This window comes from Scyliorhinus canicula, chromosome 6 (genome assembly GCF_902713615.1).
Source record: "Scyliorhinus canicula chromosome 6, sScyCan1.1, whole genome shotgun sequence".
Classification (NCBI taxonomy): domain Eukaryota; kingdom Metazoa; phylum Chordata; class Chondrichthyes; order Carcharhiniformes; family Scyliorhinidae; genus Scyliorhinus; species Scyliorhinus canicula.
Genome location: NC_052151.1, coordinates 196,172,563 through 196,190,101, shown reverse-complemented (window position 1 = coordinate 196,190,101; position 17,539 = coordinate 196,172,563). Strand labels below are relative to the sequence as shown.

The window sequence follows — 17,539 nt, the reverse complement described above, 5'->3', positions numbered from 1 at the left end:
CATGGTTGTGAGTTGGAAAAGAAGGCGGCTGAATCATGAGCAATGAGATCCCACAAGCAGGAGTGGAAAACCAAACACAAAATCACCCAACCTGGGTCAAAGTAGGCACTCACCCTCAAGATAACACTGGGGATTAATAGCAACTGAAACACAAAAGCTGCTAAATCTGAGGATTGGAACAATTTCCACCCTGCCTCAACCAATCCTAGAACAGTTGTAGAACAGCCAATTGCAGAGTAAAAGTCCCTGTACGCTTTTCCACCAATGTGATGCACCATCGATTGCACGTGAGGCGAGTGATTTACCAAAGTCAGGCTTTAATTAACTAGAACACAGCCTGGCGATCGTCTACAGTGGAAAGGGACGATCGTCAGGCTTCTGAGCATTTATACCTCGTTGATAGAGGCGTGGTTAACTCAGCCTCTCGGCCAATCGGTCGAGAGGCACATGACCGACCAGGGCCAATGGTAAGCCGACGTTCTGGCCCAATGGCAGACGAGTATGCAGATCATATCATCACACAATGTACCAATACTTCAGCCTGAGATGTACTCTCACTTTCTTTCTTTAACTTCTGGAACAGTCATTTCGGGCCCCTTGTGTAGTGTTATCCACTTACCAATGGTGAAGTTTGAGAAACCCTGAACATTTGACCTTTCACTTTTTCAGAATGAAGGCAGCACTGTTGAAAGTGTTAAATTGAACAGGACATGTGGAAAACTGCCTGATCTCCTTCAAAATAGTGCCATTGGCCTCGGTTTAACATCTCAACAATCTGACAGTGCAGCTCGCCCTCAATACCACCTTGGAGCGCCAGCTTAGAATTTGAACAGAAGATTCCAGAGAATGATTTAAATCTACGCGTTGATGGCTCATATCCATATCTTGTCCAAAGCCATTTCATGCTGGAATGTAGAACACGGCTGCAGACTCGATCTTTGAACATCATTCTCTGAGCGGAAAGAAAATCAATGTCTGGTTTTGGGTCCGTTTAGCGGGGTGGTTTTTGGCGGTTGTGGCACTGAGATCATCCCGCTTTTCAACGGCACTTTGCTGTCCTTTTTGCCTCTGGGGGTTTCTCTCCACCAAGGCGGCACTTGAGCAGTTTCCTGTTGGTGAACCCAGCGAGGAAGATCCCCGCAGATCGGGGTGCCATTTTGTCTGGGTGCCACAATCTCTCCCCCCCTCCCCACTTTCACTTTCCGACCATGACATTTTCGACTCCCCCCTCCACCCCAACCTCGGGGAGGCACCTGGGAACACCCCCTCACCCTCTCCATCTGGTAAGGCCCTACCGGGTATGATCACTGGCAGTTCCGCCCTGGCACCCGGGCACAATGGTACTGTCAAGGTGCCAGGTTGGCAGCCAAGGTGCCCAGCTTCCAGAGGGAGTGCCAGGGCGCCACCCTGGCCTGTCCTTGACCGCCCAGGGGTCTCTGAAGGCCGTGGAGACCCCTTGTCCCCTGGTGCCATTACGAATGGATCACTTTTGAGGAAACCTGTACTAACCGGCGTCCTGGAGCGGTCTCCCAGGCGTGGTCGTTATGTCCCGAGCACCGGGAGAATCCTGAAAACATATTTAAATGAGCCTAATGGTTCATTTAAATATGAAGATCCTGATCACGCCCACTGAGGGCGAGACCCAGATTCCAACGTCTTGCGAGATTTCCTTAAATATCGCGAGGATGTTTTGAACATCGCAAATCTTGGGAGGGGCCTCTTGCGAGATTCAATGCCCTCGTCCCGACACCAAATCAGACACAATGAGGGTGTTAAATTGCACCCTGGGAGGAACTGAGCAAGCCTTTCTGTAAATATGCTTTTGGCGTATTGCAGCAAATTTCTGATGGGTATTAGTCGGGCGCGAAGGGAGCATTCAGTGTGATAAGTATAAATCCTTCAGATAGCAGCTGCTGCCAGCTCTGGTGGGCATTTATTAACACAGGTTCTGCTGAACTGGACAGAATAATTTATTCCAACTCGAAAGGATAGTAAACAGCTCAATCTAGGAACACGCTGCAAAGAAAATGTAATTACTTTCAGTCTCCTCTGGGTCAGAGACGAGACAAGCTTCTTAGAGTGGAGAAGGTTAAGTGGAGGAATAATTGAGGTGTTCAAAATCATGACAGGTTCTAAGCGTAAAATAAAGAGAATTTTTATTCACCGTCAGGAAGTTCAGTAACCACTTCACACGGGTTTAACACATTGTTTGACATACAGAGAGGGGGAACGTTTTCACACATTATGGATAGAATCTTCTACGAAATTGGCAAAAATCTCACGGGGAAAGCCGCCGACGGCAATTGTAGCCTTTTGCACCATTGAATGCGGGCATATACAAAATACTTTGCAGGCATAGGTTCCACACCATATCATTGATGGGTGGCCTCTGATTCTCCCTCTGGCCACCACCTCAGTGCTTCAATGATCTGGGCACCATATTTAAAGGTCGGTCCTGCACACAGCTAGCCCACTTCAAGCCCATGGAAGCCGCTGAGAAGTCATGTCTGAAAAAGCTAAGAAGCATACTGGCCCAAAACCCACTAATGCCTCTATTGATCGCAGGCTGGACGCAGTGGAGGCCCACTGCGATATCTTATACTCCACGCTGTGGGCAAAGGCCTGCATCCAAGGTGACCAATTCAGTATGGCATGTGATGCCAGTGGTGGTCAGTACTAACGTCCTCAAGAATGTTACAGCCATCCAGTGCTGGAAGAGGATGAACGATCTCCTCTGTTCCGTCAGGGTAACTCACTCATCTCATCACTCTCAATGCACAGACCCACCTACAGGGGTCTCACTCAATGCCTGCTGAAGGAGACACCACCACTCATTCTCCCACACACCTTCATCTTCCCTGTGTCCTCTTCCTGTCCATGGCCCCACTCACACACACACACACGCGTGCCAGGCATCCTTATCATCTGGTCTGGCAAATGTCTTGCTTCAACTCTCTCCAAAATAAAAACAAAATGCTGGGCAAACTCAGCAGGTATGGCAGCATCTATGGAGCGAGAAACAGGGGTAACATTTCGAGGCAGTATAAGACTTTTGCAGAGCTGAAGTGGGATAGAAATGTGATGGATTATATAGTGAGGCAGAATCGAAGGTCAGGACTAAGTCGGAGCCAAGGAGAGATTGACAAAGACGACATGGACACAAGATAAGTGGAGTGTTAATGACAACATGTCTTGTGTCCGTGACATCTTCCTCAATCTCTCTTGAGCTCTGACCTGATGTTCTGTTCTGTTCTACTTCCTACCAACCCCTTTGCAATATCATAATCCTGCAGGGGTCACCTGCAGAGCCCTGGAAGGAGCCAGTGGCATAAAAATTGAGCACTGCAGTGACTTGCAGTGAAGCTGGCAGTGGATGCCCTCCAAATCCCCATGGCACCAAATCCCGTACCAGTGGCAGACGTTCCCTGGACATGCATTGCCTTCAGTCACATTGGTTCTTGGACATCTGCAGTTATGTTAGGCACCGTCTGTAGGCCCTGAGCCTAGTGAGGCACCTGCAAGCGACGGCTCTATGGGCTTTATCCTCTGCGTGCAAAGCAGACCCTGCCACACCGTGTTCTTGATGGTTCTGCTCCTACTTTTGGCGAGCCAAGTGCCACCACTGACATCTTCTTCTCCTCTCCTGCCTATTACAAGAAGAATAATACCAAGATCACCAGGATCCCTGTTCCTGGTCATCTCTTTACTGCAGTATTAAAGAGAGACTTGAGGGTTAGCATTTGTCTGCTAAGGACTATTCACTGTCCATCCATCATCTGCAGCTGACTCTCATAGCCCACTGACTCATGTCCTGGCCACAACATTGATGCACTCTCCTTAGTTTGCATGTTGATTGGGCAAGACCCCACACCACCGCTGCCCCACAGCTGTGTGGTAACAGCTTTGACCACTCTTTCCTCAGCTCTCATCTCAGGCGCAGGCATTATTCAAAACTTCACTCTGAGGCCTTGCACTCAACTTGTTCCATGGGGGAACAGTTGTCAATTGGCACTTCAGCACTGAGCCAAAGATTGGGAGTTGGCACTCCACAAGGAGCATGGGGTGGGCAAGCATGCCATCCCGTATGTCCCATACGGATATTACAAAACTGTCATCAATTGGTTGAAAACCCACCTGGTTCACTGATTCCCCTTTAGGGAGGAATTCTGCCATCTGCCTGGTCTGGCCGACTGATCCACAACAATGTGGCTGACTCTTAATCGCCCTTGAAACGGTTTAGCAATCCACTCAGTTCAAATGTAATCAGGAATGGGCAACAAATGCTGGCCTTGCCAGCGACACCCACAAAATAAAAAATAAAAAATAAATTAGACAGCTGATAGTCCTGTGAAGTAGATGTTTTAGAGTGGGCTGGGTCATGTACAATAGGATAGGGGTAACCCTCCCCCTGAGCTCATCTCCATATCACATATGTTAGTTGGGAGCCTGTCAGTCATAGTTAAATAAATAATCAAGGGTCAATTAGAATATAGAACATAAAACATAATAGTGCAGAAGGAGGCCATTCGGCCCATTGAGTCTGCACCGACCCACTTAAGCCCTCACCTCCAGCCTTTCCCTGTATCCCAATAACCCCTCCTAACCTTTTTAGACACGAAGGACAATTTATCATGGCCAATCCATCTAACCTACACATCTTTGGACTGTGGGAGGAAACCGGTGTGCCTGGAAGAAACCCAAGCAGACACAGGGAGAAAGTGCAGACTCCGCACAGACAGTGACCCAGCGGAGAATCGAACCTGGGACCCTGGTGCTGTGAAGCCCCAGTGCTAGCCACTTGTGCTTCCTTATGCCTCTAAATTGAGCCTTTTAACAGGCCTGTTAGCGCACTGTCAACACCATGAAATGGTGGGCATGGGCAGTCAGACAGGAGTAGGCAAACCTTCCTTTAGAAAACCTTTTCAAAGAGCAGGCAGAAGGGGGATATTGGGCGCAATTCAGTGGAAAAGTCTTAAAGTCCACTTTTGGGCATGTTTGGCAGTGTGTTTCCCGGTGGCTGCAGCACCAAGATTCACCCCGCTATTCACCAACCTCGGGAAAATTCGGGGCCTCGGGGAATTTCTCGCAATGGAGGCCACACTTAAGCAGCAGTCCTGCATTGCCAAGCTGATCTTGCCAGGAGAGTCAATATCCATCCCCCCCCCTCACTTTCAGTGGTCCACCCCCACCGGCTTCCTGGCCGCACTTTTGCCCCTTCACCCCTGCTCTTATGGACCAGGTTCTCCCTGGGCCTGACTCCTGGCACTGCCATACCGGCGCCCTGGCATTTTGGCTGGCAGTACCAAGGTGCCCGGGTGCCGGGGGAGTACCGGGGTACTACTGACCCCAACCACCTAGGGGTTCCTAATGGCCTGCTCATCCCTGAGGTTCCGTTACTCCCGGACCACGTTTGTGGAAACCAGTGTTAAACGGTGCTCTGGCGAGGTCTCCCAGATGTGACCAGTGAGTCCGGGCGGCAGGTTCATATGGCATCTGGGTAAATGAGCTGAATGGGCGAGGTCCAGATCCCACCAAGGGGAGTGAGTCGGGTGACTCACGATTGGTCTGGCGCCCAGCATGGAGCCGGATTTGGGGCTCTCACGGAATTTGCCCGCTGTGCCAGAATGCGCGCCGGGTGCAACACGGTCGCTGAATCATGTTCGTGGTCTTCGGGGAGAGAAAGGGTGCCCTTTGCCCATTGTGGGCAGCCCCTGAGATAGCACCCTCCCTTTATTCATATCCGCCTGCTCGTCAAAACCCACCACCCTGCCCCCATCCTTAAGATATTTGCACCTTCCCTGTCCAATTCCCCAGTCTTACCTGGCTCAGGAATCCATGGGCTTTCTTCTTGGTACTGCTTGCAGTGCTGGCAGTGCCCACCAATGTGCGCCTGGTGCTGCTAGGACTGCTGGAGCTGCTGGCCACTCGGGCAGGGCTCCCCACCCAGAGAGGGACAGAGGTCCCACATGCAGACTGCTTGGCCTGTCCGCAGCATGTTATGGCTGTGAGGAGGGCTGGCCTGGTTCCTCGCTGATCGGTTCCTACTGAGGTTGCTTCAGGAGGTGGCCGGAATATGCAACCCAATGTTTCATGGTTCAGTGAGCTTTGTTTCGAGAAAGATCATCAACCTGAAACATTAACTATGTTTTCCTCTCTCCACAGGTGCTGCCAGACCTGCCGAGTGTTTCCAGCATTTTCTGTCTTTATTTTCAAATACAACCTCTCTCCCTCTCTCTTGCAAGTCCCGCCATCCCACTGTGCCAAAATGATACAATGTTCTGGAACAAATTTAAGCACACACAAGATGAAATGACTGGAGTTTCACTGACCTGCAACTGAAGTCAGTGCCTGGCCCATCCACACATGCACCATCGTTGAGGCAACGGCTGAAGTTCAGTGTATCGTCTTTGCAAACATCAAGGTCTGCTTGGCAGTTTTCACCAGCATATCCATCTGGACAAAGGCATTTGTATGCGTCAACTAACTCCTGACATATCCCACCATTTAAACAAGGGTTGGAATTGCATTCCTGGAAGATAAGTTATAAAAATCAAGTAGTCAGCAGCAAAAATGTGACTTTCAATTTTTCGTGTACGACTTGAGTGCAACTTCCCAATGCAAGACTCAACTTCTCGAGGCACCAACAGAAACAATGTGCAAAATGAAGGCCGGGAGCTTTATACAAACACCCCTCCACTTCTCTCAATTTTCCCTGCCTCTGAATTTGCTTAAGAACTGTTTGATCTCTAACTTTGTCCAGTTCGGAAAGGTCACGAACGTGAAACAAACTCTTTTCCTCACTCCACAGATGCTGCTAGACTTACTGAGCACTTTTAAGATTTTCTGTTCATTTTGTTTCTGATTTGCAGCACCCACGTTATGTAGCTGTTATTTATCAAATGAAATGCAATCATGCTTGTGGAAGCGATCCAGAAATCACTGCCGGGCCCATCCCCATGCAGTGTTTCAGATGCAATCACTGGCACTGAACTAAGAACAATGAGATACAGATAGAGAAATACAGCACAGAACAGGCCCTTCGGCCCACGATGTTGCGCCAAACTTTTGTCCTAGGTTAATCAAAGAATTTTGGACAATTTATCATGGCCAATCCACCCAACCTGCACATCTTTGGACTGTGGGAGGAAACCGGAGTACCCGGAGGAAACCCACGCAGTCACGGGGAGGATGTGCAGACTCCACACAGACAGTGACCCAAGTCGAAATCGAACTTGGGACCCTGGAGCTGTGAAGCAATTGTGCTATCCACAATGCTACCGTGCTGCCCTTAAGAAGTTAACCTACACTCCATTATTCTACCCTAATCCATGTACCTATCCAATAGCCGCTTGAAGGTCCCTAACGTTTCCAACTCAACTACTTCCACAGGCAGTGCATTCCATGCCCCCACTACTCTCTGGGTAAAGAACCTACCTCTGACATCCCCTCTATATCTTCCACCATTTATCTTAAATTTATGTCCTCTTGTAATGGTGTGTTCCACCCGGGGAAAAAGTCTCTGACTGTCTACTCTATCTATTCCCCTAATCATCTTATAAACCTCTATCAAGTCGCCCCTCATCCTTCTCCGTTCTAATGAGAAAAGGCCTAGCACCCTCAACCTTTCCTCGTATGACCTACTCTCCATTCCAGGCAACATCCTGGTAAATCTCCTTTGCACCTTTTCCAAAGCTTCCACATCCTTCCTAAAATGAGGCGACCAGAACTGCACACAGTACTCCAAATGTGGCCTGACCAAGGTTTTGTACAGCTGCATCATCACCTCACGGCTCTTAAATTCAATCCATCTGCTAATGAACGCTAGCACACCATAGGCCTTCTTCACAGCTCTATCCACTTGAGTGGCAACTTTCAAAGATCTATGAACATAGACCCCAAGATCTCTTTGCTCCTCCACATTGCCAAGAACCCTACCATTAACCCTGTATTCCGCATTCATATTTGTCCTTCCAAAATGGACAACCTCACACTTGTCAGGGTTAAACTCCATCTGCCACTTCTCAGCCTTGGATTAAATGGTAAAGAATTTGTGGTGGTAATGATGGTGAAACTGTAAGTGTTTGTCATCATGACTGCAGTGAAACTGACAGCAACTACTGGAGCCCGCACATGCAGAACAACGTGGAGAACAGGAAGTTGCCGTTGGTGCTTCAACATTCCTCCAGAGGGTGCGCTGTGGTGAGATCAGTCCAGAGAGCAAACCCCAAGCAACCAGTAAATTCACAAAAGAAACTTTCACATTTATGCTGCTCGTCTCACTATAAAACACCCTTGAAAAGTTGTACCTTGTTGAATGAGTTATGACTAAGCATTTAAAAGCGTACAAACGTCATAATTAGGGCGCATGGTGGCACAGTTGTTAGCACTGCTGCCTCATAGCGCCAGGGACCCGGGTTCAATTCCACCTCGGCTGTCTGTATGGACTTTGCACTTTCTCCCCGTGTCTGCATGGGTTTCCTCCGAGTGCTCCGGTTTCTTCCCACTGCCCAAAATATGCAAGTTCGGTGGATTGAACATGATAAATTGCCCCTTAGTGTCCAAAAGGTTAGGTGGGGTTTCAGGTAAAGGCTGGGGCCTGACCCTAGGAAGAGTGATCTTTCAGAGGGTCGGTGCAGACTCGATGGGCTGAATGGCCTCCTTCTGCACTGTAAATTCTATGATTCTAATGTAATATGTTGTCCCACTGGGATTGTACAAGAAAGGATTTGGTATTTAGGTTAGTGACATTGATCAAGTGTATTAGCATCAATAATTCTGGTTTACTCCAAAGAGCGACATGTGCAAACATCACTTGGTTGATGTTAAAATGACACATTGCAACATGCAGGTATTACTTGGGCAGCTCCTTAAAATGGAATACACTGCCATTCAGAACTACGGGATCTCCCAAGATGGTTTACAACCAATGAAGTACTTTTGAAGTGTAGTCATTGTTGTAATATAGGAAACATAACAACAAATTCAAAAGAGGAATGAGACAATGAGCAGTTGGATCTGTTATACTCTATTGATGTTGAAAGATAAATACCAGTGACGGTGGCAGACAGAGTCCCGAACAATCGGTTTGTCTGACCCAAAGTCAAAATTGGTGCAAATCTGCATCTCTCTCCGCAAATCATTTGTTGAGGCTGGAGATCAATTGAAAGAACCAAAACTGAGTGCAATAGATTTTTGTCAGACAAAGGTATTAAGGGATATGGAGTTATGGTGGGTAGACAGTATGAAGAGACAGATCAACTACGATCTAATTGAATAAAGGAACAGACTTGAGGGTCTGAGTGGCCCCTCCTGGCCACATGTTTGAATATCCTCACAGCTTTGCTCAATAAAATCTGGATTTCTCCCAATCTGCCACTGGAGTTAGGGAAAGAGGGGATCCGAGGGAATTTCCAGTGAGTGATCTGCTTGTGGTTTTTGTTCAGGAAAATGCAGAATGCTCAGTTGCATGAGCAAAATCTAACTTCGATGTCTTGCGACGCAACCGTATGATTTTGTTCACATTCTTTTCACAAGAGATTGGAAGGATGTACGAGATTTGTTCAAGTATTGCAGTCCTTTTCAACAGCAAAAGCAAATGCAGATTTTTTTATGGGGAATTCTGTCACACGGTAGCATAGTGAGGGCAGCACGGTAGCATAGTGGTTAGCACCGTTGCTTCACAACTCCAGGGTCCCAGGTTCGATTCCCGGCTGGGTCACTGTCTGTGCGGAGTCTGCACGTTCTCTCCGTGTGTGCATGGGTTTCCTCCGGGTGCTCCGGTTTCCTCCCACAGTCCAAAGATGTGCAGGTTAGATGGATTGGCCATGCTAAATTGTCCTTAGTGTCCAAAAAAGGTTAAATGGGGGTTATGGGATAGGATAGATACGTGGGCTTGAGCGTGGTGCTCTTTGTAAGGGCCAGTGCAGACTCGATGGGACGAATGGTCTCCTTCTTCACTGTAAATTCTATGATTCAATGTCATTTTTTAAATAAGCGTGACGACACGTAGGCCACGGAATTATTATAATCTGCACTACCATCTGATTGAAATATGAATCCTACACAAAACACAAAAAAGTTGACTTTGGAGTCTGCCTGCCACATGTTTTAACGCAGTAGGTTCGTAATAACAGCTTCTGAAAGGTCAATATTTAAAGAGGAGAGATAGTTTTTAAAGATAATAAACTCATCATTTTTACTTGGTCCTGCGTTCCCCATTCCTCAGATATTTACAATAAAGCATCTCTAAAAAATGAAACCATTGGTCAAAGCAGAATGCCTTACTGCAAACTTAGAAAAAGGAAGGGAGAGGGAGAATGGCAGAGAGAAAGGTAGAAAGACAGAGAGGGGGGGGGGGGGGGGGGAGAAACAGAGAGCCAGCTGTTTGGAGAAAATGTAAAGATTTCGTAAAAGTAACCCTGACTTAGAATAAGAGCACATGCCAGTGAAATCAGTGAAATGCTCATGCACCAGTGAACCTGTGCACCTTCAAGGCCCTATGACAGCAGAACTCTCCGGCAAGCCCATTGTCGTTTGCTGTGAGAAGTGTCATGCGAGTGTCCCTTTAAGAAATGTTTTTGTCTTATCACATGGCTTCAGTGATGTCATTGTGTGGGTGGAGCTGGGCTGTGGCTCTGAGTTTTACTTTCGCTTTGGTTTGGGCTTGTTTTGTGGCTCTGAATTTTTGGCTTTCATTTTAACATTTGGCTGCTGTATTCAGACAGACAAGTGTCCTGGAGTCTCTCTCTGCATTTTAAAAGCAGTTTCCAGATTGCGTGATAACTTGAAAAGAAATAATTGCTTTCTGGAAGGAATTCAAACCTTATGTTTCGAAAAAGAAACAAGAGTGTCGACCAGGTCTCAGTGCTGTGTGCTGGCTCACACCTTTGAAAAGAGGTTTCTGGTTTCTGGGATCTTGTTATAAAATTGGAATAGTTTAAAGGGGAATTCATTCAGGGTGATACATGGAGTACTGTAGCTGTGTGGGGTATTTTTGTTTGTAGTTGATAAAAATGCTTCCTGTGTGTTTAGAAAAATGTTAACTAAATTCGTGGAATAAACGTTTTTGATTAAAAGTGCTTAAGGCCTGAAAAGTAGGCCTTTGTGCTCCCCGTAACCTAAATTAATACACAGTTGTAGGTGAGGTAAACGCCATGGTATATTTTGGAGTTTTCTAAACCCTGCCCCATAACAGAAGAGTAGACATTGAGTCAGAGCAGATTAACTGTGGAAGATAGGGGAAAAACTGAGTCTGCAACTAGTAGGAGATAAACCCCTGCTCTGGGTTAAAGGTTTAATGCAAACCTACATTAAACAAGATTGGATTTAAACAATGTTCTGTGTATGTGACTAACAGTGTATAAATAAAGTGGAAATCTGTGACTTGGCAGAGTGTTGTATGAGAGGAGAGTGTTTTTTTCAGGGGTCTCTTTCAAATAGTGCTCTTCTTGCAGAGTGCTGTTTCAGGGGCTTCTCTGAGTTAGTTTGACTAAGTTCAGGATTCAGTCGCAGAGAGAGGAGCCCAGGCCAAGGCCATGGAGTTTGGAGATGAGTTTCGTAGTAATGATGGTGTTGAAGGCTGAGCTGTAGTCGATAAATAGGAATATGACGTAGGTGTCTTTGTTATCTAGGTGTTCCAGGGTAGAGTGCAGGACCATGGAGATGGCGTCTGCTGTAGACCTGTTGCAGCGGTAGGCGAACTGTAGTGGATCAACGCAATCCGGGAGGCTGGAGTTGATTCGTGCCATGACGAACCTTTCGAAGCACCTCATGATGATGGATGCCAGAGCCACTGGATGATAGTCATTAAGGCACGCTGCTTGACATTTTTTGGTACAGGGATAATGGGCGTCTTCTTGAAGCAGATAGGGACCTCAGATTGTTGTAAAGAGAGGTTGAAGATGTCTGCAAAATTCCCCACCAGCTGATCCGCGCAAGACCTGAGTGCTCGTCCAGGTACCCCATCTGGGCCAGTGGCTTTCCATGGGTTGACCTTCGAGAAGGCTGCTCTGACATCTGCAGTGGTGATCTCAGATACAAGTTCATCCGTGGCTTCTGGGGTGGAGGGCTTGCTCTCGCTGGCCTCTTGCTCAAAGCGGGCACAGAATGCGTTGAGTTTATCAGGGAGGAGTGCGTTGGAGCCGACGATTTTACATGTCTTCATCTTGTAGCCCGTTATGTCTTGCAGACCTTCCCATAGACGGCGGGGATCTGTGTGGCTAGCCTGGGACTCGAGTTTGTTCCGGTACTGTCTTTTGGAATCTTTGATGGATTTCTTTAGATCATATCTGGCTTTCTTGTAGAGATTAGGGTCGCCTGACTTGAACGCCCCTCCGTCTTATCTTCATTATTGCCATGACAACAATTAGCATTTATACAACAGATCCCTTTATGTGTTATTTCTACAGATACATGCAGATCAGTAAGACAACCTCTGTGGTGGGCATCTATTTCTTTGGGTAGATGGCATTTCTGGAATAGTTATTTCAATATCTGCCGCTATAGGCATTGAAAAGTCTTTAGAAACGGAATCAGAACTGATCACTGTCACCGGTATCTGTTCCAAAGTTTAGCTCTCCAGATCTTCTGAAGGTAGAACGTCTACAAACCCACTTCATGCAGCAAGTAACTTATCAGCATGGCGTCGCCAAATTCTTTCATCATCTGTCTGTATGGTGTATGAAATTGGACCTGTCTTTGCCAGGATCATAGCTGATGCTCATTTCTCGTTGGTACCATTTCTCATCGGTACCCATTTCTCGTTGGTGGGGTAACTCTCTCTCCCTGGTTGAATACTCATCTTCTAGAGATTTTCTCCCTCCTAGCAATTTGTATCTGTTGTTGTCATTTGTCAATCTCTGAAGTATCAGATGGAGTTAACAAATCAAACTATGTTCATGGGTTGCTCTTCAACAACAGTATTGCCTGTGAACTTTGCATGGTAGCTTTTACAGTGTTCCCATTAGATATTAGGAATGTATTTACTCTTCTTGGTAATGTTCCCTGGTCCTTTGATGCTTTGATAGAATGCTTTAATGACTGCATAAAACGTTCAGCCAGTCCATTTGTTGCTGAATGATATGGAACCGACTTAATCTGGTGTATACCGTTCCCTTTTCTCAATAGTCTGCTCAGTCATCGTTGACTTCATTGTCGTGACTTCTGGCCACTTCAAGTGCACGTCCACAATTACCAAGAACATGTGTTCTTTCCACTGGACCAACATAATTGAACTGTAATCATGTCTGAGTCAGTCTTTCCCATGGATGTAATAGTTGTAATGTTGGATTGTTCCTTAGTTTTGCACAAGATTGGCATTGCCCAACTTTTTCTTCAATTTAAGCATCTAATCCTGGCCACCAAAACTAACTGTGTGCCAATTCCTTCATCCTCACCATACCAGGATGCCCCTCATGCAGAAGGTCAAGGACTCTGCTACGCAAGCGCGGAGGAATAATCACAAGAATTCTCCAAAATAGAACACCATTCTGTATTGTCAGCTCAAGTATTCATGTGATGCAGGGCTTGAGTCTGGATTTTTCTTATGAACATCTGACATTGTTCCTTTTTAAACCAAATCCATTACCTTCCCCATCACTGGATCAGTTCTTGCATATCTTTGGAGTTCAAATAAAGTAACAAGTACACAATCAATGAGCGCAAAATACAAAATATTGACAAAATTTTCTTCTAGGGCATGCTTGACTTTTAATGACCATTGTGGTAAAGAATTTGCACGCTGCCTTGACTTGAATATCATTAGTGTGTGCTGGCAATATCAATGACCGTCTTTGCAATCTACTAGCCAACAAAGAAGGCATACCTTTGTATGGCCCAAAGATTGTAGTCAAACTTTGATGTTGCGGCAAAAGGGTAAAGTGGTGCCTATAAAGGTAGTGGTGGAATTTTCTTACACCGAAAATGATGTTTGAAGCTTCTTTTTATAGATGAGAGTAATTCATTTCTTCACTACTCAGAGTGTGGGAAGCAAATGTTATCAGTCATTCTTCTGCTGAAGGTATAATGGCAAAATGAGGCACCGCAAGCTAATTGCAACTTCATTTTGGGATTTTAATGAACCGACAGCTCTGACTTCAGTAAAACGACTTCCACTTCATTGTATGAATTTTCACATTCTTCTGACCAGTCTCATGCCTGTTTGACACAGATCAAAGGCATCGATAGTGTTGCTAAATTTGGCATGAATCTCCCATAATAATCGATCAATCCTAAAAACAACCTTAATTGTCACATTTAGAGGAAGCGGTGCTTCTAGGATTTCTGACATTTTCTTTCGTTCCTTGTGTAAACCGTATTGTCAATAGTATGATAAGAGTAATAATCTTTCTTGTCACAGGTAGGCTCACACTAACACTGCAATGGAGTGACTGAGAAAATCCCCTTGTCACTCAGCCGGCGCCTGTTCGGGTACACAGAGGGAGAATTCAGAATGTCCAATTCACCGAACAAGCACGTCCTTCACGACTTGTGGGAGGAAACTGGAGCACCCGGAGGAAACCCACGCAGACACAGGGAGAATGTGCAGACTCCACACAGACAGTGACCCAAGCGGGAATCGAACCTGGGACCCTGGCGCTGTGAAGCAACAGTGCTGACCACTGTGTCGCCCACTCTCAGATTGTGGCTCTGTAAATAATTCAGGATGTAAGGGTCCTTCCTATTTATTCTGAGTTTATTCCCCTTTCTTTTATTTTTGCTGTTACTTTTTTGATCCATGGATGATTTATGGACATGTGCCTTTAAGGCGGCCTGTATCTTTAATTCAAGCAGAAGCATGCGCTGATTTAAACTGGAGTGTAGACTGACCACAAGCAATGACAGAGATTGGCTGGGTTTCAGTTTGATTGAGTTGGCTGATGGCCAACAAATTGGCCCAGAAGACTGTGCTCTACAGGTGGTGATTGGATTTGATCCCATACAACATTTTCAGAGTCTTGAGGTTTTCAATTTGATTCTTGGCAATTCCAAAGGAGATCCTGCTTTGCTTTTCTCCAGAAAGGCTCTGTTCCTGAACTGGCAGGAAGCCTGGATGAATCTATCTGCAGGTGAACGTTGCAGGGTGTCCAGGCAAAGTCCAGAATCTGCTCACTCTCCCCAGAAAATCTGATGTGAATCGACTACTTTTCTACAGAAGGCCTGCTGCCTGTAAGTACTCCCTGAAGACGAATCAGGAACTGAAAGGAGAGTTTGAGGAAATCAAAGCCTCTGCCTCTCCAGTAAAGGTGTGAGTATTATTAAGGAATGGGTTAAGAGACACTCCAATTAAATGTCTCAATTATGTTAAGTATTCAATAATTGACACTGATATGCAAAGGGGTTGCCGATGGCTCGTGTGGCATGTGATGTGGTGTAAGGGTTTTGTATAGTGTGTGTTCAAGGAAAATAAAGGTGTTTGTGAAAAGGAGCAGAACTCTTGACTCTTTACTCAACAGCAGCCATAAGCGAACAATGAGGATGGTTGCTGTGCAAATGTAAAGGGTTCAAAGGTACAACTTTACCAGATGAAAAAAATTCTGTATCAACCAAGGAGTGAGTGAGAAGGAAAAAAAAATGTATATATGGATGCACCTGGAATAAAGATGTCCGGATATGACTATTCGCTATTATTTTCTGAAAGGGGATCATACGACCAATGGAGAAGTGCAGTTGTGGACTAAGGTAACTGCCTTGGGAAAGAAGAAACAAGGTATGGCATTGGCTCTTTCTCTATCTTCTGAGAGTAAAATCCGAAGCAAAGTGTTTCTGAACTGGAATTGGAAGAGTTAGACTCAGAAGAAGGTCTGGAGATTCTATTGCATTTTATGGAAAAGATTTATCAAAAGGATGACTTGTTAAGTGTGTATGAAGCCTGGGCAGAATTCAAAAACAGAGGATATTTCTATTGAGGACTATATAATAGAATTTAGGAGACTACACAAAAGGCTGGAATTCCTAGTCCGTGTTGGCATTTAAGTTACTGGACTGTGCTAGAGTGACCAATATGGCAAGACTGCTAGTTTTGACAGGAGTTAAGTTTGCAGATAATGATACCTTATTCAATCAGATGACAGAAGTGTTAAAGAAGCTTCTGGGGAAACATTCAATTCTGATGGCTCTGATGACACAAATGTCACAGTCAGCAATAAAGCAGACTATGGAAGACAAACTACTCTCAGGATGGCGAGATCGTATGACTACAAACAGGTTACGAGAGCATGGAAGAAGATCGGGACCTGGAAATTATGAGGCCAGAAACCCATTTAAAACCTATAACAGGAGGAGGGACATGGAGAATGGTAATAAGAAAATGAACCCCAGAAATGCCTGGGGTATGATAAAGCGATGTTTTCGGTGTGACTCTCAATATCATTATGCTTTCAACTGTCCAACACATTATAATAGAGTGTTTGAAGCTACACATGCACTGAAAAGTCAGAAGAGGAAGAAGATAGTGACCAGAAAGAAGGCATTGCCCTATTAACGAGCAGTTTTACTCTAGTAATGAGAGTGTTGGTTGCGGAATCCTTCAATTGTGCTGTATTGGACAGTAGCTGCACATCTACTGTGTGTGGAATTGACTTGTTAAAATATTACCTGGACTCTTTGAACACTGAAAATCGTAACTAGGTTAAGGAATTTGCAAGTTCCACGAGTTTCAGGTTTGGACATAATACTCGAAGTCGCTGAAAAGAGTGGTGATCTCTTGCAATATTGCCGGAGTGAATCATTTCATTAGTACGGATGTTGTATCAATGAGATCCCTTTGCTTCTGAGCAGACCGTCGATGAAGAAAGCACACATGAAACTGGATATGGAACAGGGTAAGGCAACAGTTTTTGGAATGACGGTAGATTTACAATTTACACAGTCGGGACACTATTGTATTCCGTTATTGACAAATAATATTTCAAGTACAGTTGTTAAGGATGTGTTATTGGCAGCTGGAAATGGGACTTTAGCTGATAAAAAGATTCCTGTATTAAAATTGCATAGAGAATTTGCGCATCTGTCTCCTCGGAGGCTGAAAAATTTATTAAAGGATGGAGGGGTCAGGGATGAAGACAAGACTGAGCTGATAGAATAGGTTAGTGATCGCTGTGAGGTTTGTAGGAAGTACAGAAGGACACCATCACGACCGATAGTAACCTTACCTTTGGCCAGGGATTTTAACGACATGTGGCCATGGACTTTAAGGTCTGGAATGATGCGAACAACATATTTATTTTGCATTTTGTAGATTTAGCAACCAGATTATGTCAATCAACGATTGTACGAAGTAAAGAAAAGGGAGTAATTCTGGATCAAATCGTGGAAAAATGGATCGGGACAGGATTGGGCCCACAGGCAAAATTCCTTATTCCTCATGGGGGACAATTTGCGAATGATGAGTTTAGGGATATGAGTGAAAACGTGAATATCACAGTTATGAATACGGCTGCGGAAAGCCCATTTAGTAATGGTGTGTGTGAAACAAACCTTGCTGTAATAGATGATATGCTCCAGAACATTTTGGCAGATAGATCAAATTGCAAGTTAAATT

The 17,539-nt window shown here is 45.5% G+C and overlaps 1 protein-coding gene across 18 annotated transcripts in view; it reads right to left on the bottom strand.

Moving 5' to 3' along the window:
* Positions 1 to 17,539, bottom strand: part of eys (eyes shut homolog) — a 3,376,609-nt gene that overhangs the window by 1,053,034 nt on the left and 2,306,036 nt on the right. For all 18 annotated transcript variants that reach the window (XM_038800705.1, XM_038800706.1, XM_038800712.1 and 15 more), the window contains one exon: positions 6,330 to 6,529. In XM_038800705.1, the coding sequence (XP_038656633.1) occupies positions 6,330 to 6,529 (200 nt within the window). The remainder of the gene's footprint in view (positions 1 to 6,329; positions 6,530 to 17,539) is intronic.